Here is a 23,954-nt window from a genome sequence, read left to right on the forward strand (position 1 = left end):
TATCCACCGGTGACAGTCGGACACTGTCACACGTGGCCTGAGTCCATGTTCCTCATGACTAGTGATTTTCCTGGTGAAAACCATATTGCTGAGCTACTGGCAATCCCTGACCAGCACTGCTTTGTGCCTCAGCTTATTCCTCAGCAGATCATGGGAATAATACCTCTTTTATAAGGAGTATGTGCATGGGAAACAGTCTGTAAGGACAAGCTGTTACTACTGTTAGTGATCTGAGATGAGGAGACTTTCTGCCTGTGTTACCAGCCCTGCTAGAGAGATCTGTGCTGGCATGAAATCTATTGTCTTCATTGCCTAAGCAGCCAGAAAATCTATTTTTTTCACAATTTTTTTCTCCCCCCCCCCTTTCTTTCCATGTGGCAGAACCGTCTGGCTCAGAGTCACAGGGAAAAGGCAGCCTGTCAGAAGATGAACTCATCAGTGCCATCAAGGAAGCAAAAAGCTTTTCCTTCGAGACCCAAGAGGTGCAGCGGTCGCCAGCGCTTTCCGCTGAGAAGAGAGACCAGCGTGTCAAACCTGGGCGCCCCGCTGCCTCCTCACCCCTGGATAATGAAGCCAGCAGCGCTGAGTCAGGGGACTCAGAGATTGAGCTGGTCTCGGAGGACCCACTGGCTGCAGAGGAGGTGTTGCACTCCAACTACATGACCTTCAGCCACATTGGAGGGCCTCCTCCATCACCTGCTTCCCCTTCTATCCAGTACAGCATCCTGCGGGAGGAGCGAGAGGCTGAGCTTGACAGCGAGCTCATCATCGAGTCCTGTGATGCCTCGTCAGCCTCTGAAGAAAGCCCAAAGAGGGAGCAAGACTCCCCTCTGATGAAGCCCAAGGTCATGGACATTATCAAGGAAGAGAACAGCTCACGCACTGATGCCTCCGACTACAAAGCAAGTCAAACGACAGAGAGCAGGATGAACAGGGAGAACCTGGCAGAGTCCACGACCTACCTGAAATGCTCCTTTGTTGCACCAGAAGTAGGTGCTGAGCCCTTGACCTCTGCTGTCAGCACAGAGGAGCTGAAGGAAAGAATAATCCTGAAGAAACCCATTGAAGAAACTGTTGTTAACCAATGTAAAGGGTCTTCCAAGGACTCTGGCAAAAGAAGTCCCTTGGCTTCACCCCTACTGCCATTTTTAAATAAGCAGAAAGGTAAATGCAGAAGTTCTTGTTGTTTTTGCAGTGCTGCTGAGAAGAGGGGGGAGGGAGAAGTGCCTGTTCCTTGCATGGGAGATGTTAGCGCTGAGCAGAGGGAGCTGCTGGCACTGGATAACCTCAGCTCGAAGCTGGGCATGTCTGTGACAATGCACACATCATCTCTGACCTTCCTATCCTCTTCTTTTTCTCCTTTTCCTTTCCCTTAAAAAAAAAAAAACAGCACAACCAGCAACAGTAATTTTTAGGCTTAAGCATGTAGATACTGGATCAAGCAGGAACCCCAGTAACGTAAAGCTGATTCGTACATCAGGCATCTGGAGGACAAAGAGCAACAAATGATCATTTTTCCTTTGATATACTACCTGCCTTGCCTTAGGGAAGGGGTGCAATCAGGAAGGTAGTCCTGCCCCTCCCAGAAATGCAAGTATAATGTTTTTGAGGATACATTTACAAAAAAAGAAAGATTTGGAGGTGGAAAAGGGTTTGGTTTGGTAGGTCTGGGTGTTTCTGAAGCTTGTGCAGCTGAAATTAACCTCTCTCATGCTGGTTGAGACCCTCCATCCTGAATAATGAGGGGTTTGTGTACATTTCCAGGCTGATGCTGGGACGCAGGTGGCTTAGGGTTGCTCATCCCATCTCTGTGTGCCTTGAGGGGCATCCTGTGTTGCCCTCTGAAAGCCACTTCCCTAATCCAGCTCTGAGAGGTGGAAAGGCAGGACACTTCCCTGGTACTCAGGTGAGCTCAAGGAACTTATCTCGCTGTAGGATCCCTTCAAAGCCAGCATAGAGCCAGCCAGGGCTGGGCTTGCTCTGCCAGGCACTGAGGTCTGACTGGACCCACAAATCCTCTAGAGCCACCAGCAGCTTTTGGTCTGAGCTAAACCCCGAGGACCAAGGGATAGCACACAGTCACTAGACACTGATGCTGCCAGGGGTCCCTGCAGCCTGTGACTGGCTTAATTCACAAGGCGCACAAGAGCAAAAAAGCATTTTATTCTTTGCAAGATGCCAGTTCTAAATAGCCAGGATCTTTGCGTGCCTCTGGCTTTGTAGGCTGGCATGTGAAGGAAGGACAGTGGGGCTGCCCCACACCTGACCTGCTCCCCCTCTGCCGTCTCCCCTGGAAGGGCTGGGGGGCAGCAGCTGTCCATGGCTCTTCTGTCAGATGGAGGTTTGCAGTTCAGAGAGCTGCTGCTTCCTTGCAGACAGAAGGATAGAGATGGAGAGGGATGGGTGGGGGTGGGTGGGTGCGAACTCCATCCCTGCTGCTTACTTAGAAAGCATCTTTTTCCTCTGTCTGCGTTTGTGCAGATGTTTGGCCACATGATGGCCTGGAGATGTGGCAGACACGTTTAGGTGGCACACTTTTACAACTGAGGTTTCTAGTGCTGTGAAGCCAAGCATGCAAGTAAGGAAACAGCCCAATGTGCTGAAGACTGCAGGATCTGCACTGCAATAAAATATGTTAATGCTGATATTCTTAGTGGTAATGAACTAATGACATTAAAAGGCTGAATAGAAACATACGATTTAGAGACATAGTTTAGTAATGTGGGGGTTTTTTTTGTATGGGTTTCTTTTGGTTTTTTTTATCAGAGTTAGGTTGATGGTTGGACTAGATGATCTTAAAGGTCCTTTCCGACCTAGACGATTCTACGATTCTATGATTATTGCTTGTAAGTATGTTTTCCTGCCAGATTCTCAGAGCTCACGATGTCACACTGCACATCTCTTAGTTCCATCATGGGTAGGATGAGCTCCAACCATTTCTTTCCCCCTTCCCAAATTCCCTGTTTGTAGGACTGGCCCAGGCTCTACCCAGACCTTAGAAGCTGTAGAACTGATTGAATTTACCTTACACACCTAACCTGTAGCGTTCAGCATTGAGTCTCTGCAACCATGTTGTGTTCTGTTTGTTCTTCTGGGCAGATGACCAACAATTTGGTTGTGGATTTGGGGAAAGTAGTTTAGGAATAGCATGTGGGCAGCTAGTTGCCTGCCCCTGAATTTTGAGATTTCAGGCCCCATTGCCATTTTCAGTCCCCCTCAATTGTATTCAGATTTTTTTTGCCTAACTTTTGTGTCTCATTAATTTCTGTCATTGCCTAAACTGATGCTAACAGAGGCTTGTTTTCATATGGTGGTCAGAGAAAATCCTTGTGTGCATGAGCAGACTTTCTCCCTGCATCGCAGTGTGTCCGTGTTTCCTATCTGTATTTCCATAGGACAGTAGTGGCAGGGACATTTCCTCCAGGACAGACTCAAGACAGCTAATCACTGTTTGGTGGTGTGCTTGTTTGGTATGTGCTTTTTTCCCTCAAGACACCGGCGCCTAAGGCAAGGGAAACAGAAATGTAAAGCCTCTCAAGAAGATTATTGCTAAAACTTGTGAAACTTTTTGAAGCTGATTTCAAGGTATGGGGAGGTGAGCTCAAGATAAGAAAATATGGAAGATAGGGGGGTCCAGTTTATGCTACCTTTGAGTCACGGGTATTTGCTGTATGGGTCGCTGTGTCTGGATGCTAATTAAATTTTCATGTTGAAGGTAGAGTATGGGGCTTTCCTTCTGACCTGGGAAAGGACAGCTTGTCCCTCACTCAGAGAATTCACATGAAACACTTCAGTGTTTTTTCAGTTATCAGAGGTGAACTGGGAGATGCATTAAGTGGCGTGGTCGAACCAGAGCACCTCCCACGGGTCCTCTCAGGGTCCATCATTCTGGAGCTGCATCAGCTAGCAGGGAAATGAGGTAGCAGAGCACATCCAAGGGAACAGGGACCGTCTCATCAACTTGAGGTCTTGGCAGAGCTTTACATCATGGCATCATATATGTGCCATATGCCAACTCAGATCCACCTGGCCAGCATTTGGCACAGGCCACACTCAGCCAAAGTGATGAGAATAGAGGGGGATGTGGCAGCGCCACACAATGGAGGTGCAGCAGAACCATGTCACCCAAAGCAAACAGTGTCATCATTCATTAATTGAGAGAATTATCTTAATTATAGTTATCTGGCATTAAAAGAATACTAACATGATGTGACTACGTACTTGTTAAAAGATCGAAAACAGAAAAACCTTCGTTGTTCCCTGTTACCTCCTTGTTACATGTCACCTCGGGAGTGTTATGCTACCAGCACGTCCTTATTAAGACAGAACGTTTTCAGTGATGTTCACAGAGTACAGGTGGGGACTGATCCCTCAATGGCCATAGTAACTCTCACCTGAGTTCTGGTCAGTGCTAGCCCAGCATTTCTGGAGATTCCTAGGAAACTGATGGATCAAATGAAGATGTTTGCCATACCTGGCTGTATTTTTGACACCCAGCTGTAGATCTTTCTGTGGCCCTTGGCCAGTTCATGTAATTTAAAAATAGTCAGCCATCAGTTTCACATGTAAGTGTTAACTGTTTCACAGCGTGATACTGTAATTCCATCAAGGAGTTTTTCACTCATATCCATGACATTGAATATGCTTTACATGGCTCATCAGAAGAGTTTGACTTGGGCTGGCAAGAGAAAAACTGAGTGCACACTCCAGAAAATACATGAAAAAGCTGTGCAAAGTGGAAACCTGGCGTTCAACCTGACCCCAGGAACAGTCTTACTGATTGTGTTGCTTTCAGCCTGTGCCTTAATCCCTCAGAGACCTTTCTGGTGTGTCTGCTAGATGTGCTGAAATCTCGGCTGTTCCCCTAACTAACAAGATGGGGCACAGCAAGTGCATGTGTGGTTTGCACAGTGATAACTCAATGTCTCTGCTTAACGTCTGTTGCCATCCAGTGGCAACAACAAAAACGGGCAGTGACTTCCTACCTCCATTTTACTGGAGCTGGCTATCACGGTTTGAAAGAGTGGAGCTATTCCCATGCCATTAACCACTAAGCAGCCTCCTTCGCTTTTCCACACGCTCAGAAAGATTGCATCGCTTGCTGCAACACAGGCTTTGTTTTGGCCAGAGTTTTGCAATTGCTACCTGTGTTAGGGTTACCAACTCCTTTGCTTCCTGCAGAGCAAAGAGGGGAAGGCAGAGCTGTAGCAAGACATTGGCTGTTTGGCTGTTGCTGTCCCCACATCACTCCTGGCGTCTCCTCACAGAGATGGACACAGCCCTTACCCAACAGGGCTTAGAGCACATCTGGCTGTGGCTCTGCAGGAAAAGAGGTTGCCAGCTTAGTGTCTTTTCTTTTTTTCTTTCTTTTTTCTTTCTAAATATTCAGCATGGAGAAGGAAGACCAGATGCATTTGTGTTTTCCAGTAGCTAGAGCAAGGAATGCAGGTTTTTAGGCTTATTCTAAGAATCTGTCTTGCAACTGATTTTCACAAACTTTGGAAAATAATACAACTGACTGGCGTGACCTGCTCAGCACTGTGACACTGCATAGCTCAGGTAACATCCAGGCTGGGCTTGCACATGGCTTGGGCATGCAGGAAATTTCAGAAAAGACCTGCTGTCCTGGAAACATGCATCTTTTGGCCTGGGGCAGTTTGCAAGAAGCCCAAAAGAAGCCTGGACCAAGGCAGTCTGGGAACGAGCATTTTGGCTGAGTCCTTTCCTGCCTTCTCTTGCCCCTGTTGGTACGTCTCTGCCAGGGTGGCCTGGCTTACCACATGCTGGTGTCCCACAGCCTGGGGACCTGGTCCTGGGTGGAGATTTCCCTTATGCTGGGGGACCATCTCTCTTTCCAGCCTCTCCTTCAGTGACAATATTAGGAGATTCCTTCTGCTTCATTGGTTTAATGAAATGTGTCAGATCAGATGTCTGAGCCCAGGTGAAATATAAAAGAAAAAGATGTGGACATTCGTAGTAATGTTTACTTTCTTTTTATTTTATGACAAAATTTAGCATAGGAAAAGGAAAACCCAGGCCCAGGGCTGTGGGGCCGTGCTGTCACTCACATGCTAGATGGCACAACTGGCAGGACCAGTCAAATAAAACTCATCATTTAAAATGCTTTTTTCTGCAGCACAGTACTATGCCACCCTGCTATGAGACATCCTGATTTTTATGCCATATGGAAGCCTTTTGTAGCATTAATCTGGTTAGCTCCCCTACAAGATCATGTCCTTACCACATATGCTTCATGGCTACTGTGGCTCTAAGCACCCATGAGGGACACCATCATGGCCACCCATCTCTATGTGGTGGCCTGGTGTTTCTCAAGTAGTGCCACAAGCTGCAGTCAGGATCATTTCTGGTTTTGGGGTGACACTGGCAAATGCCCTGGGTTGAAGAACATTTCCCCTCCTTCCTGGTGCGTCTCATGCTGTTCCATGGTGTTCAGGGCTGTTAAGCAGTGGACAATCACAAAGCAGGGTGGGCTTTTCCTCTTTAATCTCTCACTGCATCCGCCCCAGTTTGGTGCCATAGACAAACTGATTTTAGACAGTTCTCAAGGAGATGGTTTTCCAGCAGAGATCTGAGAGAGACCTTAAGTTATTGGGAATGCTTTTTGTTCAGCAAAATGTCACCTGCATCATGTAAGCATGTCCGTGCTGTCAGAGGAGTTGCTAGCGAGGCATTTTTGCCATGGGAAGGGGATGTTTGGTAGGGTAAGTTAGCAATCTGAGGCTCATTTCTCATGTGCGTGCTTTCACCAGGTTGGCTCTGCAATCAGCAGCAAGCCAGGCTGCGGCTTAAGCATACGGTAATGTTAGTTTAATATTTTAGTGCCATCTGGTGTAAGTGCCTCCACACTCTGGCCCATCTGTTTTGTGTGCTTCGATTTGCTTTTTATGGGGCTCTGGTAGCTTTGCATCCTTTGGAAAGTCCCTACTTGGAAAAGTTGTAGGGGGGAGAGATGTCCTGCCTGGGGCTGGAGTGTCTTCACCTTGTGATGCTGTAGGAGGAATGGGGTAAAACCTGCCTGGAGAAGTAAAATGTGAATCTAGTCCTGGCCTTGCCATGAAATCTTGGAGTAGATTGGTGAATCTCTGTGTGCTTGCCTCCCACATGGAGTAATTTAGGTGGAAAGGGACCTGTGGAGATCTCTGGTCCAACCCCTGGCTCAAGTCAGTTTGGTCAGGTTGTTCAGGGCTTCATCTACCTGTCCATCTTCTCAGCAAAGGCAGAGGTTTGAGGGTAGCTGAGAGCTGGAGCCTGCAAATCTGGGTCAGTCCCACGATGCTGCCTCAGCGCCAGGAGCTGCAGGCACACTGCAGAGCTACCACTCAATGCAGTTCCATACAGAGTGGGCTGGCAACAACTTCACAAGGTCCAGAGAGCCCACCTCCTGGCCCACAGCCAGGATTCCTGCTAGAGCAGTCTTGACAGATGCTTGTGACTTGTTTGGAAGGGCCTCTGTTGGCAGATCCTCCACCAGCTCCCAGGTGTCTATCAAAAACAGCTGCTGTTCTTCCATCCTTCTTTACTTTAGGCTAAGAAATTCTAGCTGTTTCAGTTTTTCCTCTCTTGTCATGTTTTCAGGCTGTCTGAACTGTCTTGTTATTCCCTTCGTTCTTTTCTGCCATGAGTTGAATCCTTCTTGAAGCAAACTGGAGAGGGTGCTCACGTGGAGGCTGTCCCCATACAGATGATGGGTTACATGCCCGCCCTACAGGCTAGGACTGGGCTTGCAGAGCCCGCTGCAGCAGCATGACAGTGACTTCTATTGTTGCAAGAGGGATCTCTTCCATATTGCTTGGAAATGTCTAGTCAGACTTCTGCAGCAGGCTGTGCTGACCCATCTTTCCCTACTTGGACTCATTTGACTTGTCTTCTGCATGATAACAGGAATGGAGTAATTTTCTAAGGGTTGGAGAAGCCCTGTGGAAAAAATGAAACTAACCATTATAATCTTGCCCATTTCTGAGAAATTGAAAACTTGAATGACTTCCTGCTCAGACAGTTGGATGCCAGATGAAGTGGGCTTTCTCGGTTAATGCAGAGCAGATGACTCTAGGGGGACAGGTGTTTTCCAAGAATCATGAACAGCTGTTGAGTGGAAGAAGTCCTGCAGGCATGACTTAAAGCTTTTCAAAAAATCTGGACTCTTTCCCTGAGCAAAACAATTTCTTTTTCTTCTGGTCTGTCTGACCCACCGCTCACTTCGGTTCACAAGTCTCTTACTCTGCACGGCCCTTCCCTCTCTAGGAACTGATAACGTTCACTCTCAGTTCCAAACCAGTGAAGTAGCTTAAGAGGAAGAAATGACATCTGCATTGCTAAACCCCTTGCCAGGGCCACACCTGGAGTGCTGGCAATCAGTCTGTTGTCCAGGCCAGTCTTCTCCTTCTATACCTGTACCTGACTGCCCAAATGTAAGGTCAGGGATGAATTTAAGACTAAGGTGGCAGGCAGGAGAAAAGCAGCTAAGGTACGCTTCAGCCTGGTCTTGTCTCTTTGCTCTGATGCGTGTTCTTCCTTGGCTATGTGGCCTAGCAACCCAAAGTTATAGCAAATGGACAATTAACTATTTATTGGCTAGACTGATAAAAAATGGTCAAGAAAGAGTAGTAAAATAGTTTTAAGTGAAAGCATCTGAGGCATGAATAGCTGCAGCCAGGAGTGAGGGGGGATTTTCTTACTGAGAATAGTTTCATACCAGGGATTCACCTTTCCGTGGTACATTCTTGGTATTTTGGGAGGTTTTGCAGTAGATTGGTAGACTAAGAGGTCTTCCAGGTGCTTTGCAATTCTGCTTTCACTCCGCTCAAGGAATTTAAAAAATGACTCTGAACACATGATAGCACATAAACAGCGAGCTGTGAAGACACAGACTCTGCAGACACATTCAGATGGCCTCATTCTGCGGGGTCTCTCTCCAGAAACTTTTGAACAACCGAGGGGTCCCAGACACCTTCTCCAGCCACTGTGACTGGAAAGTTGTAAGGGAAAATTTTGGAGGCGAGTAGAACTGATGGTGTGATTTGGCCCATGTCACTCCATGGTTAATTTCCCAGGTACATGTTTGCATGTAACAAAACACATACGTGTGACTGTTAATAGCTTCTTCAGTGTTGTTGAGTTCCTGCTGTATTTCTGCCGTACCTAAAGAAAGCACATCTCTTAAACCTGGTGTGGCATTCAAAAATAAAATTAAGTTACTGTGTGTGGAAGGAAAAAAGTCGAAATTTTGTCAGATTGTTACTAGGCATCTGAAATCATCTACCCCAGAGAGAAGGTAAGTGTCAGTCCACATCCCAGCTGAACTGCCCCAGCAGCAACTCATGGGCATGTTCCTCTGCAGGAGGTGAGGGACCTTCACAGCTACCCTTTTTCACTGTGGGCCAGGAAGTTGGAAATGTTTCTGCCTTTGCAGCAGGCTCTGGCCTGCCTCCCCATTTCTGGCCGGTTACTGCAATTCAGCTGCCGTATGACAGCTTGTTATAACTGTTAAGCTGTGATAACTCAGTCAGAGCTAAGCTGGAGAAATCTGGAGCCATGTAGTTCATGGTGGTGGAAATGAGCAGCGCGCACACTGGCAGGTTTATGCTGTACGTGATTTCTCTTCCACTCCTCCCAGACCCCTTTTTTTGAGGGAGAGAGGAGTGAATTTTGCACTTTCTGGCCTCGGGAGTGGTTGCAGGGTCACCTGTCTTCTCTGCAAAGGGGACAAGGAGAGCTGATAGATGGTCAGATGCTGGCTCTTTCTCCCTGGAGTCCTCATCTGGTGGGAGCATAGCAGGGTCTGCTAAGTGAGGACTGGTCGCTTTGAGGAGATGCCTGAGTCCTGGAAAGGATCAAAGCAAAGTACAGAGGATTTTCTCTCTTCTCCCCAAATGATGATATCCTTGGGCAGTGGCTGAGATCAGTAATCACCAAGCAATGATGCCCTCTCATGATTATTACTGTGCACATATACCAGAGCATGACTTTGATATGACCTTCAGAAATATCTGAATAGATCTCATGCCCTTCAGATCACAACCTGTGTTGTCCACATCCTTAGCGGTTTAGACCATTTCACCTCTGGTATCTGTTTCCTGCCCTGATTTTTGGCTGTACTTGCAAAAATTACTCCCCATGTTCTGGATAAAGTCAAACTTTTAATGCACAAGTGTCAAAGCATCTTAAAAACAGTGGCTGGATGCCCAGAGGTGCTTTTAAAATTGGGCATAGCTTAATGTAGGAGGATCATATGTCTTCTCTTGGGACTGCTATCCATTCCACTGCCTGTGTGTGAGTTAAGTACAGAGTTATAAAAATTTGCAGGCTTTATCCTTCCATTTCAATGTATCTTCCCTTTAAGAGCAAAGAACTGCCTCTGAAGAGCTGTCGTAAGTCATAGCACTCAAACAGAAGTATGCAGACTTTGCTGATAGATATGACACAAGATGGTGTTTATAAAATGTTTCTGCCAAGTCAAGATTACATTGTGACCGGTAAAAAAAAAAAAAAGCTACTTGTTTGACGTGTGTACAAGTAGTACACTTGTACACATGTACAACTACATGACAAGATGGTCATGTAGTTATGTCAGATGTTTAAAGATTGAAGCCATGAATGGCAACATCTATGCCAAGCACAGCGAGTTGGTGGGTATCTGTATATAGACAGGAACCCTCTGAGAAGAGGTCCAAAGAAGAAAGATGTGTAATGTGTGAAGACCTTTCTCTGCAAGCTGCTTGCTCTGCCCCTGTCCATGTCCATGCCCACAATGATGGCCATGGCCATGGCCACATCCATGTCCATGTCCATGCCCGTGCCCATGGCCTGTCAATCCAAGCACCCAAGGATGTCTCAGTCCTGCTCCCCCTGCAGGGGAAGGCTGCAAGGATACAACCACCCTGCTCATGAGTGATTTTTCAGTTCATGCAGACAAACCTCAATTGCAGAATTGCTCACAGTTTAAGCACATTTTAGATGCCAAAATATTGACACAGTGTCCCTTTCGGTGTCTCTTGGTGTTAGCGATCAATGACTCAGCTTTCAGTAAAGGCTGAGACACTGACAGTCTGATGGTAACCAGTTTTTCCCAGATGCCTAGATACAGTTATCCTTTGCCTGATTACCCCCAGCAAATCTCAGAGATTTGTTATTGACAGCGAAATCTAACACCTATTGATAGCTTTTCTGTGGCTGATGGAATATGCAAGAGGAGAGAAGTTTATTCCGGGTGTACAGAAACAAGAAAAAAATGCAATACAGAATGAAGGGGAAAAGTTACACCACCTGTGAGGCTTTTCTGTTAATGATGTTCAAGAGCTTTTTCCATACCAATTCATGTTTTTAGCTTAGAAGGTGCTTAGGGAAGTTCATATATTATAAAACAAACTAGGCGGAAACATAAAAATAAAACATTCTAGTTTTAGTAACAAGATATTTTGCCCATTAATGCAATTTTCTCATAAATATAGTATTTTGTAGGGAACCTCTGGAATATTTTGTTTTCTGATCTGCTGGAAGTGCTGCTTCTGAACCTCTGCAGTGTGCTGTGAGCTGGGAATTATGGGTTGTCAACAGTTTCATTGATTAATTCAAATGAAGAGTTTGGACTCATTTCAGGTCAGATTTGAAATTATGATTAAGGTCTGGTGATACAAAATATATCTCTGGTTCTCAAGGAGAGGTGAAATACAAACTTTTGAACATCTCTGCCTATTTCAGGGTGGCTTAACACTCTAATTCTTCAGAAATTAAGCGGAATAAGGACTTTCCCGAGTACTTCTATTTGTGTCTGGTAGATAGCATGAGATTAAAATTAACATATTTGAACATAGCGAAGGGGGGGAATGTGATAGGAGATATCCATTGGGAATAAAACCTGGAGGTGAGTATTGATTTTACTGGTGTTTTTCCTTAGCTTCTGAGAGTGCACTGCTGATTGGGACATAATAGCAATATTGACTGAAAAGGGGATATTTTTTTTTTTCCTTGGGAGGCTGCTGTGTTCATGTCAGTTCAGAAAAATATAGAAAATAATAGGCATGAAATGACCCAACAGTTCAAAGGGCTTGATTTCCTCCCTGAAGAAACAGTGTCTGTTGGTTTTGTCATTTTGACTCTTAATCGTATCTTGATTACCACTTTCTTTTGTTTTAGTCCTCTGCATTAATTTTTTTTCCTAACTCTCTTGACCTTTACCCAACTTGGGCAATTTTGCCCACTGTTTTGTCCAGAGAGGTATCACAGATATCCTCTCTTCCCTCTCTGGTTCTGACAGCAACTTGGTGGTTACATTGGAACTGTGTGAGGTTCCCATGGTGAGAGAGAGATGTCATTCCAGTGTTTTACTTTCGTAGCATTTCATTTGTGTTTGAGGAATACAAACAAGTATGGAAAAAATTAATGCTACAGGAGGACAGGTCAGTTTGGATAGCAATAATCTTCTATCTCCACCACAGGTCTGCCAGACGCTAGCCTGCCTGTGGTGGGGGCATTTGGTAATGTCAAGATTGCTTAAATCAGCTCTAGCAATGAAACTGAAAGGTTGTCATTTTGGTAGTGATGATAGATTTTACAAGTGCTCTGAATCTAGGATGTTCCATCGTTTATGAAAATTGGGCATACAAAGATCCCCATACTTCTGAAATAGGCATTTCTCCATTCATGAGGACCTAGTGTTCATTTCCCGCCTACTCAGGGCTCAGAAGACACAAAGCATGAGTGTTTTGAAAGCCACATTACGCGGCAGTGAATATTTTGTGGGGAAAAACCCTGGCAGTTATGTTGCTTTCAGCTGAAAGGCTCTTTGCTTTCTCAGAAGCCTCATTTTAGGGTTTATCTTCCTTGCAGCTTCAACTTGATTCACAGGTCTACGTACTGAAAGCCCTTTGGTATCACTTTCTCAGAGAAACCCTTTCCCAACTTGAGCCATGTGATTTTTTGTGGAACTGGTGATCTCTTCCAAAGGTTTCAGCTGGTGTTGGAGTTTGCTTCATGTCACAGCTCCCCATAGGAGTCTTCTGTAACAGGGGCACTGATTAGTGCTGCCAGTCCTCCAGCACTTTCCTGCACTTCTATAACATCACTGGAAAAGATGTACAAGCTTTCTCATAGTTTATGTGAAAATAATCCACAACTCAGTTCATTAGAGTGCAAGCCACTGTGAGAGGTGACCTGAGGAGTCCTCTAGAGCTGGGGTAACTTGAGAGGCACTAAAAGGACACAGATAATCAGTATTGCCTTTGCAAAAAGACGTGTCTTAGGGAGAGAGAAGGCTTCCAAGGCAGCAAATTTAGCTTGCATTAAGGATTTGGCATTAGACTATCTAGATTGCCAGGTAAAGTAGGAACCTCAGTAAGGACTGTCCCCTTTCAAACTGGATCCTAAAGAATAATTTGCCAGGGAAACAGCTCTTGGTGTTGCTACATCATCTGGATAAATGTAAACACTGCTGGAGCAGTGTATTTCCTACAAATGAGCAAAATGTAAATTTATTTAATTGCTTCTTATCTTTTGAATAGAAGGTGCAATGAGATTGCAAAATTTAGAGGAAAAAACAAATGCAGATTTCCAAAGTCTGATACCACCCACAGCCCAACTGGTATAACCCCTCTGCCTTGCTTGATGTTACTTGGGATCCACAGTGGTGTAAGGTTAAAATTCAGCCTCTGACAGTCCTGGAGACACTGTTTTCACAGTGACTCATTTAAAAGCAACCTAGGAGCTATGCTCATTCAGTGAGCGCTGTTGGCAGAGGCAGGCATTGTACAGAAGGTTTTTCTGCTCTTTTAGAAACATAGGCAGTTCCTTACAGAGGCAGGGGGGAGTTATTGCATACACCCTAATGAAATGCTGATAGCATCCACAAAACACAGTCTGTATCTGGGCAACGAGCAAGGAGCAGGGTAGGAGAGCTTACAGAAAAGCCAGTGGAGATTAGCAGCCAGGATTTCTGTATGTTACTTTGTTGGCTAATGTACCATTGAAACACGAGCAGCTGTGCTTACTTGATTAAGTTAAGTGCAAGAGCTTTTCCAAAACATGGAAGTTACTTCCCAAAGCAAGAGAACGGGCTGCCTTTGCTATTCCTCTCAGATGCCTGCGCTGGAGCTGCTGGAGTTTTGCTGCTGCTGAAACAGCAGGCCCATGTATACTCTTAGCTGAAAGTGAAAGGTTTATTGCTCCAACGAGGAAGTCATAAAATGACTGGGATTTAATAAAAGCCATAGTAGAAATTCTGCCTTCTGAAACAGGCACTCACCTATACACTTTATTTGCACAGACAGTTATTGCATCTGCATATTATGTGCTGACTCTAGTGCCTGGTGCTCTCAGGTGTGGTAACTGCACACACAAACTGGGTCAGAAATTGTGTGTGCAGTTATGTCTGATATTCCAGAGAAACAGCCCCCAGTTCCTGCAGGGAAAGGATCTGAATAGTGCCATTCTGGGGGACTGAAATAAAGATGGTTCCACCACAGTGGCAGGACTACTAGAAGCAGTGAACCTACAAGTTCTGTGTTGAGAGCCCCCGTTTACCCAGCACTGCCGGGTGGCAGTGAGGGACAGTCAAACAGTCCACATCTCCAGGCAAAGCAAGAAAGGAGACGATACTGTCATCTTACCAATGGGATGCTGAAACACATGCACACCCATCTTAAAGCCCCTTCGTCTAGAAAAGCTGGTGAAAAGGGGACTGAGATTGACTAATTTATCATATTACTAATTGATTTGTTGTGTGTGATGAGTTGATTTCACTTCAATAACACTGGGAATACACAACAGAACTGGGAAATGACCTCAGGTTTTTCTGAATCCTGGTTTGTGAGATCATCCTTATTGCCTGGTTATTGACCTTTACGTCCAGTAGATTTCTATAAAAAGATAGCAGGTTTCTCCATCATTCAATGTGGCAGTGAGCAGGAGCAGCAAGGCACCATGCATCAAGCAGAATGGTTAGCAGCACACCATTTCTATCAAGGGGTGATTTCCATATGTATAGCTATATTTCCATATAGCTATGGCAATATGAATTCCATTGGTAGGTCTTGTTCCTCCAGCAGCAATAACGGGGAGATTATGTTGGAATCAAGTTCAAATGGAGAAAAGGGCCAAAGAACTGATACTACTAAGTGCCAAAGCGACTCTGACGTGCTTAATGGTGCTGAATTATTCATTGAACTGGCCACGAAAACTGACATTGCAATGGGAAATAAATGAGGGTGCTGGAGAAAAAATGCTAAACGATTGTCAGCCAAATGCCCCAGTGCCACGGAGGGTCTGGCCTGAGATCCCACCCCTTAAGTGCTGGTTGTTGCTGGGTGCAAGCGCTTTTTAAAAGAGAGATTGAAATGTTTTAGCCATGCACACAGGTGTGATTTTGATGATGCTTGTGGACCCAGATTAGCTCAGTTTGTGATGGGAGACCTTCCCTTTGAGGGCAGGTATTGCAAAGAGCAGGGAATGCCCAGAAGGCAGCTCTTTAGGGCCAGAGGCATTTATGGGGCAACTGTGATATAGCAGGTAGAGCCATGAAGTCTGAAAGATTAAACCCTGTCAGCCACATCTGTCTGGAGAATATACCATCTCCTCTTATCCCTTTTAAAGATGCTTTCTTCTTGCTTTCTTCTGTTCCTGCACCCCTGGTTAAGAGTCAATCACAAGTTTTGCTGTGTCTTCTCCCAGTGCTCCTTCTCCAGTTGAAAGAGTCCCTTTGCCTGACCAATTTGGGTAGTTGCCTGCAGCTATCGCCCCCTCTTTTCTCCACTTCAAATCCCATAGAAACAGAGGAACAATATCTCATCAAACTGTTCTGCAGTACACCACTGTGTTTTGAGGGAAGGGAGGGAACTGAAGCCTTAGCATGAAACTTTAGCATGATTAGGATCTGACTCTATTCCCAGGGACAGTCTGAGCAGACTTTGCAGTACTACAACCTACAGCAGTAGCTAAGAGGGGTATCTGGGATGAGCAGTAGGCATCTAACACATGCTTGATGCTACACGGGGGGAGGCTGAGACGATCAATGTGATAATCATGGACTCACAGGCCTGGCTATGCTGTGGTTTGAGTCCTGCCTGGGGAGCAGGGATGTTTCCTGGCACCTCTCTGTCTGCTAAGGCTAGAAATGTTGCCTCAGACACCATGTAAATGGCTCTGCTACATATAGCCAAGCTCTCCTGGGTATTCTAGAAGAAAATATTCAGGGCACTTGGCTTCAGCTCCTGTTGTTGCTCTGATTTGGAGATGCTGGCAGCTGAGATTTTAAGGATTTATTCACATGCAAGCTTTGCTTTTGCCCTGTGGGTAAGGATGGAGGTCGTATCTGCAGTTTCTATTCATGGATTTGAGTCAGGCATAGATATGTATCATACCTCAGTTTCTTTGGGCTCCTTCAGACTCGAGTGCTCTTTCCTATTTCCAGAACAAAAAGCAAAGCAAGCCCCTGTGCCATTCCCACCAGAGCTGAGCCCCAGTAACACTTGGGGGTAAGACCATCCCATCTACTTCCAGCAAATGACACAAAACAATTGTGACAGTTGGAGTTCCTAGCTGACCCGTCTCTAAAGATATCCCTGCTGAGGTGTGCTTTGGTGAGCCCTGAGGTCCTGGTCCCCATCACTTAGGACAGGGACTCATTGGAAGGACCCACAGCCCCCACCCAGCCCATGCCTGGGTTTTCTCAGGATCTCACATCCAGGTCAAGGCAGGTGTGACCAGGCATAAGGGCCAAGTGATCATCTCATCCCTAATCATCAGCACTGGCTCAGGAAAACGAGGTACAAACAAAGTAGCATGCACAAAGCATGTGCAACCTAAACTACCAAGGTTTGTGTTTTTCCAGGGTTAGTTCTCCTTTCCTCAGCAACAGACCCTAAGAAACGGGGAGAGTCCATCTCTGTTAGGTTATCTTGGGTAATCCCCACTGAAGGGAAAAGAGATCTGAAAAATCAAATCACTGAAGAAGGTTCTGCAACACACTTTGGTTTTGTGCAGTTTTTTTAAGCAAGATTTAACTGTAGGGGTTTGACTCTTTCCAGAAAGGTGAGAATGCAACATGCTTTCGGTTGTCACTCCTGCAGGATTTCACTTTTGCTGACCAAAGTGAAGAGTCTGTAAAATGCTGAGGCACCCATGTGCATCCTTTTAGCATATTTCAAACCAAACCAGGAAGACAGTGGATGTAAATATTTACTGGAATTGTGTATCAGAGAGCACCCAGGGATCCACATGTGGATAATCTGCATTGTAAGAGAAGTCAGGGGAATACCAGATGACTTTGAAAGGCTGTAGTGCTAGACGTGTTTCTTAACATGTACAAATTGCTCCCGGATTTCATAAGGAAAAAGAAGGGTCTACATTGATTACGGTTTTTTAGATCTTATTTTAGTCATAGTGCCTGGAGACCCAGTCAAGCTCGGAATCTTCTGGTAGCCAATATATGAGCATGCACTAAGGTCCTTTCCTTGGAGAGTTTGCATGATGGCAAGAGGGGTAGGGTCTACTTTGCTTTGCTCCCAAACCTTTTTCCTAATTGGATCCATTTGAGAATGAGGACTGGTAAACTCTTGTGCCAGTGAGTTACTACACGCCTGGCAACATCAGTCAGCCCCACGTACCCTGACTGCACCTTTCCCATCATGCAGAGGAGAGATGAGGAAATGTGTCTAACATTTGCTTTATAAAACAGACATACAGTAGTCTGCCCACCTCCACTGAAAGATGAGATGAGTCTCTTCATCTGTTCAGGAATTGTTTTGGCCCATTACTTGTAGCTAGCGTGAACAAAGGATGTTATCTCAAATCCCTGCCCTTGCACGTGTTTGCTGCATGGTAAGATGGGGGTGCCTAGAGGCAGGTCTGTCATCAGTCTGATTCAAAGCTGCTCCTGTTCCCATTATATTTGAAGTCAGCTTTAAATGCAGCTCATGGAGAAGGATGCCGTGGGTTTGGTAGGAGATGAAGCACCGCCAGGCCAGGCAAGCACATGATTCCTCCTGCCATGAACTATAAATGATGATTCTGCTGTGCATTAGAGGAACGGAACTACATAAGGGCTGGAGGACCAAATGGTCTGCTTTAATTATTCATCATTAGCAGTAACTATTATTATTTAAAAGCTGCCCTTCTTAGCCTGAAATATTAACTACTAGCCTGTTTCTTTCCTTGATTGCAACTATCCAAAGCCCTGCTGTATTTGCTCTTGAAGCAGGCGATGGCAAAGGTCTTCTCCATCAAGCCCACTCCAACCCATTGCCGTTCCCCAGTAACTCAGGCCTCCTGGACCTCCTCTCAGAGCTCTTCCTTGCAGTAATTCATAGCAAGCCAGCCAGTGCTTTGCTTCTCGTGTTGGTCCCAAATGTGTGCTGGGTTTACTTTGCTGTGCTCCATTGATATTCCTCTGAGCCTGACTCAGATGCTGCATACGATACATTCAAAGGAAGAGTTCCCACTCGCGGTGCCAGGATGCCTTACTATCATCTCCATTTCTCCCCGAGAGGCACAGGCCTTGTTTACTCTTCTTTTAATAACACAGATGGTTTTAATAGTTCTCTGCCTTCGCCCCCAGTTCTTTCTCCTTGTCTGTAGCCTGTTTAATGCTTCCTTCTAAGTGATGGCTTTGTCACTTAATCTCATTAAAACTTCTCTTCATTGAACTCTGTGAGCTGCTTATCAGAATGTAATCCTAATCTCCCACTTGTAATTAATTTGTTCTGTGCCTCCTACAATTTGGCATCATTAGATAATGGCATCACTCTCAAGGTCACTGATACACAGCACAAGGTAAACACCCATGAATCTGGTGTCAGCTGCCTTGCTAGCCTCCTCCTTCCTCCTCTCTTTGCCATACTGCTTGATTTTAATGACAGCTTTCTCCCTTTCCCTCAGCCAAATTCTGATGCATTTTGGATGCTTCCTGTCCAGACTGTGCTGCTCTGTGACTGCAGATAAATATCCCACACTGTCTAGGGGAAATGCTTTTTTGATATCCTCCAGACTCATCTGCACTAGTTTTCCTCTCACCTTCCAGTTCACTCCTACTTGGTCCAAGAATTTAGGTCCACTGTTCTTCCTTTGCCGAGTTACATGTTTGTAAAACTTGCAGAGCCTTGTCCTCGTGGGCTCAGGGTAGGGAATGGGATACAGGAGCCTTTCATCTTCAGGCCATTGTGCCCAGTGGACACTCAATGACTCGCTCATTAATGGCATAGGTAGAAACAAGTCACTAATCTCTATCCTGATTTGATGTCCGTATTTTTAAAAAAGGAAGAAGTCTTTGATTATCACTGTTCATGGAACCAATCAGTACCACCAGGCAATTCCTGTTGATAGGATGAAGAAAGCAAGCAAGCACTAACCAGAGATGAAAACAAAACCAGTGCTTCCCTACTCCCTGCACCTCCAGCCTGTGCATAAAGGTGTTTGCAGGGCCCTGCCCTGTCTAGTCCTCCTGGCTTGAACTCCCCTTTTAGCAATGAATTTCACAGGCTAGAATGATACCCTTGGTGATACTGCCATGTGCTCACTGGGATTTGCTGGTATGGAGTTGTCTGGGACCTTTGCAGGCTCTAGAATAGGGTCAGTCCTGGTCCAAGCTCAATCTATTCATTTTCCCCAATAGATTTATTTTCATGTATTTCCCTGTTTGGATGCAGCATCTAACAAACTCAAGTTGATTTTACCCATTCTTTCAATTTTTGCTGTTCTCCCCCAAAAGCTATCTACTAAACTTAAGCAACAGATGCACACGAAGCTGTCATTAGATCATAGGTATTGGTATCCAATACAGTAGTGATTACAAGTATTCAGAAATTCAGTGCTCAAGTGGCTATAGAGAACAGCTCCAAATCGATTACATAGAGCTGTCAGGAGGAACTCTCACAGGCACAAAAAACTCAGGATTTTTAACCCACTAGACTCCGCAACTGTATTTTGCAATTGACAGTTTATGTAAGTGTGCCTAATTTTTCTTGCCCAGTAGTTAAGAAAGAAAAAAAAAATAATCTACCTTTGAGAAATTCTGCTGCCTTCTGGGAAAAGGCAGGCTGCTGTAAAAGAGAGACATATTTTGCTGAGGGGGGATAAATGTCGGAAGGACGTTTGCTCACATAATGGCTGCACACACGTCAGCCCTGTCCTCGCTGGGAGCTGGCACGGGACGACAGGGTAGAACCCGCTCAGTCACTGCGGAGCATCTGCGTGGAGCGGCTGCGTTCAGGTTTCCGAGTGCAACATTTTGGGTAAGAGGCAGCTCTTACCTGGGGATATATGGTAATTACTCCCAGTGAAATGTGCCTGGCTCAGCAGCAAGAAGATGCATTTGCAACATGCTTGCAAGCTGTGTTTGAATGCGATGATGCCTCAAAATGCGAGTTTAAGGCCAGAAAAACTTTATAGTTATAGTCCAAAATAGGTTTCTGCTCAAAGGACATGTTGATCAGAGCAACTGACTGATAGACAGACTGACTTCAAAAGACTCACTCCTGAGATCTGAACCGGGTTTGGAACAACAGATAAACCTTCCTAAACAATCTGTATTTCCTAGACCATCCTTGTTTTGGTCTCCCTCTGCAATACACTCCTCCAAACCATGCTGAAAACATCTTTTTAATCTGTTTATATAATTCACTTTGTGTGCAGCACTGCCATTCTCTGTGCTCACACAATCACTACACCAATGTGACCGACAAAAGAACAAAAATCATTTTATTCAGTGCATACTCCTTTTCCTCTAAGAATGAACCCAAGTTCGGTTTCATTCAGCTGTAATGCACTTGGACCCTGGCCCCTAAAAACAGCATTGCAGCACTAAATATCAGATATCTACTATCAAAAGGGATTTTTATTTTTTTTTTAGCTTCAGTTTTGTTTTATTTTTAATGATCCATTTGTCTCTTTGGACTTGGAAGCAGGCAGTGAGGTAGCTAGTGAGATAGTGATTTGCAGCCGCCGGCTGCCCGTTCCCTCCTGTGCTTCTATGGAAACACGTGTTGGATGAGGCAAAACCAGGCTTAAGCACATGATTTCCAAAATATTTGCTTTTCCTTGCAAAGACTCCTTTACCTCCTCTTTGTACAAAACTCTGGGTGAGAAGAAAATCCCTTTAGGGAGAGGCAACTTTTCAAGGTGCCAACTGGTGTTTCTGTGGGGGTTGAAAGCATCCTCCCTGAGTGTGTGAACGTGCCCCTTTGCTGCTCAGAGGTGAAACGCAGGAGGCAGGGCAGGGACAGTGGGGTTTGGAGCTGGTGTCATTGTGGCTGTGGCATCTGGGGTCAGGAGAGTTCAGCTTTAGTACAATCCCATTTGCTTTACCTTCATCTCCCTGGCGAGGTGGCGATCATGCCCTTCGGGACCCCAAAGACACCAAATTTGATAATATCATAGCTCCACGTATCCACCGGGCAGCCTCTCTCCTCGCTGGGTCACGGTAAAAAAACAGATTATTTGTAGTTTGAAGGCAAAACAAGGGAGAGCTGGGGAAAGGGCAGTGGCTCACACAGACCTGCATGGCATAGGCAGGTCTCAATACATTTTGTATGGGGAACTGATTCAGAAAGAAAGAACTTGTTGGAGAAAATGGACCTTGAGCGACAGACACCAGCTCTTCCCGCATCTCTCAGGCAGCAGTCTCTCACTGGAATGGCTCTCATCTCCGGCTCGCTCTGCCACTGGAGGCCAACCTGGAAACCCACCACCGCAGGCATAACTCCACGGGGCCTGATTCTTCTGTGGGAGCCAGGTCCTGCTGTGGTGGTCTGGTTTGCAGGATCTAAGCCTCACTCCTGGCAGCTGCACACCTGGTATCTTCTACTTGACCCCTGTTTGTTGGTGAGAGGGAAACAGCATCTTAGATGTGGTGCCTTTAACGAGGCACTGAGGTGAATGAGTTGCTGGGTGCTACTTATGCAGCGTGTCTTTCCTGCACGGGAAAGAAGTCTATTTTATCCTCCATTGCCTGCAAAGTGTTGAAATTTTGAAGACTGCTTCTGTCGGTGGCAGTCTAAGCACAATGCAGGGCAGAAACCTTCTTTTCCAAAACAAACCCCAAGCAAAGACCTTTGGGCTGCAGGACAGCCTCACATTTCAGTGGCTGGGAAACCCATCCATCCCTGGCCTCTTAACAAAGCCCCATCTCAGGCTTTGAGAGGTAAAAATAAATGTCACTCCACACTGTCTGATGATTCCACAAGTTTTACACTAATCAGAGCCCTTCATTAATTATTTAGCTTCAGGGAAATGTGCCAAAGGGTTCTGACACTTCAGATGTGCAAAGTAATTGCCACATTTACTTTCCAGCTAATGGGGAAGCCAAAATAAATTGTACTGGGCTGAAGAGGTATGCGTGGGTGGGCAAGGGAGGGGGAACCAGGATCTTCCTGCACTTGTGTGTGGTTTTATCCATACCCTGAAGCCCACCGAGCTTCACTATGGCTCACAAAGGGCTCAGGGTTATCACCCTGTGTGTCAGTGTGGGCCAGGCATGTCACAACACAGCCACGGCCACCTCCACCATCCCCTCTGTGCGCCCCTGTAAGCAGCCTGTCTCCATGCATCTCGCCTCCTTTTGCTTTCTGCCTGTTCCACAGTGGCTCTGGCTCCTCAGGCCAGCACAGGGGCTGCTGGTCAGTTTGCTCTGAGTTGCCCCAGCAGGATCAAACAACCCCATGCAGTGCTACAGGCTTGGGGAAGAGTGGCTGGAAAGCTGCCCAGCAGAAAAGGACCTGGGGGTGTTGGTGGACAGCCGGCTTAACATGAGCCAGCAGTGTGCCCAGGTGGCCAAGAAGGCCAACAGCATCCTGGCCTGTATCAGGAACAGCGTGGCCAGCAGGAGTAGGGAAGGTGCCTCTGTACTCGGCACTGGTGAGGCCTCACCTCGAGTGCTGTGTTCAATTCTGGGCCCCTCACTACAGGAAGGACATTGAGCTGCTGGAGCCTGTCCAGAGGAGAGCCACCAAGCTGGTGAGGGGTCTAGAGAACAAGTCATATGAGGAGAGGCTGAAGGAACTGGGCATGTTTAGTTTGGAGAAGAGGAGGCTGAGGGGAGACCTCATTGCCCTCTACAACTCCCTGAATTGCTGGCAGTGCCGCCAGGGATACGGACCTAGCGCAGCTCCCTTGCAAGCACCTTGGTTCTCTCTGCATCTAACCTATAGCATCTGGAGGTGGGATAACCCAGGGCTGACAGCTGGCTCTGGCTGTTGAGAAAGGCTAATCCAGGGGAGAGCGATAGCTGATTTAGTGGTCTTATCCACAGCACCGTGATGCCTGCACTTGGTATCCTTAAGGAGGTTGTAGAGAGATGGGTGTTGGCCTCTTCTCCCAAGGGAATCATGACAGGACCAGAGGAAATGGTCTGAAGTTGCAGCAGGGGAGGTTTAGGTTAGATATTAAGAAGAATTACTTTCCTGAGAGGGTGATCAGGCACTGGAACAGCCTGCCCAGGGAGGTGGTGGAGTTGCCATCCCTGGAGGTATTTAAGAAACATGTAGACGTGGCACTTCAGGGCACGCTCTAGTGCCCGAGATTGTTGGGTTGGGTTTTTGTGTGTGTGTGTGTGTATGGTTGGACTTGATGATCTCAAAGGTCCCTTCCAACCATGAAGATTCTGTGATTCTTGGTTGGACCCTGTGTTGCGAGAGTTGCGGAGCCGCACCCCACATGCAGGGCTGTGCTCCTCCCTGGTTGCTCAAGCACATGGTCACAAGCAGCAGCTCTCCCTGCTCCAAAATAAATAGGTCTCATCTGCAGGTTTGCAACCTGAGAAAAACAAACAAATGCAGAACAGCGTGGCTATATTTATCTGAAACTTAGAAGCTGTGGTTCACAGGAAACTTTGATCACTTTAAATGTCAAACAGCCTGGGGAAAAAAAAGGAGAAGAAAAAAAAGCACAAATAAAAATCTAGTGTTTTGCAAAAGGTAAAAGCTGCTGTTTCCAAAATGAAGTACAATCTCTTC

General features: G+C 46.0%; 1 protein-coding gene across 1 annotated transcript in view; it reads left to right on the forward strand.

Moving 5' to 3' along the window:
• RTN1 (reticulon 1) overlaps positions 1-23,954 on the forward strand; it is a 126,452-nt gene that overhangs the window by 77,056 nt on the left and 25,442 nt on the right. The window contains exon 3 of the mRNA XM_074149056.1: positions 382-1,164. Coding sequence (XP_074005157.1) covers positions 382-1,164 — 783 coding nt within the window. The remainder of the gene's footprint in view (positions 1-381; positions 1,165-23,954) is intronic.

Source organism: Numenius arquata, chromosome 6, assembly GCF_964106895.1.
Source record: "Numenius arquata chromosome 6, bNumArq3.hap1.1, whole genome shotgun sequence".
Lineage (NCBI taxonomy): Eukaryota > Metazoa > Chordata > Aves > Charadriiformes > Scolopacidae > Numenius > Numenius arquata.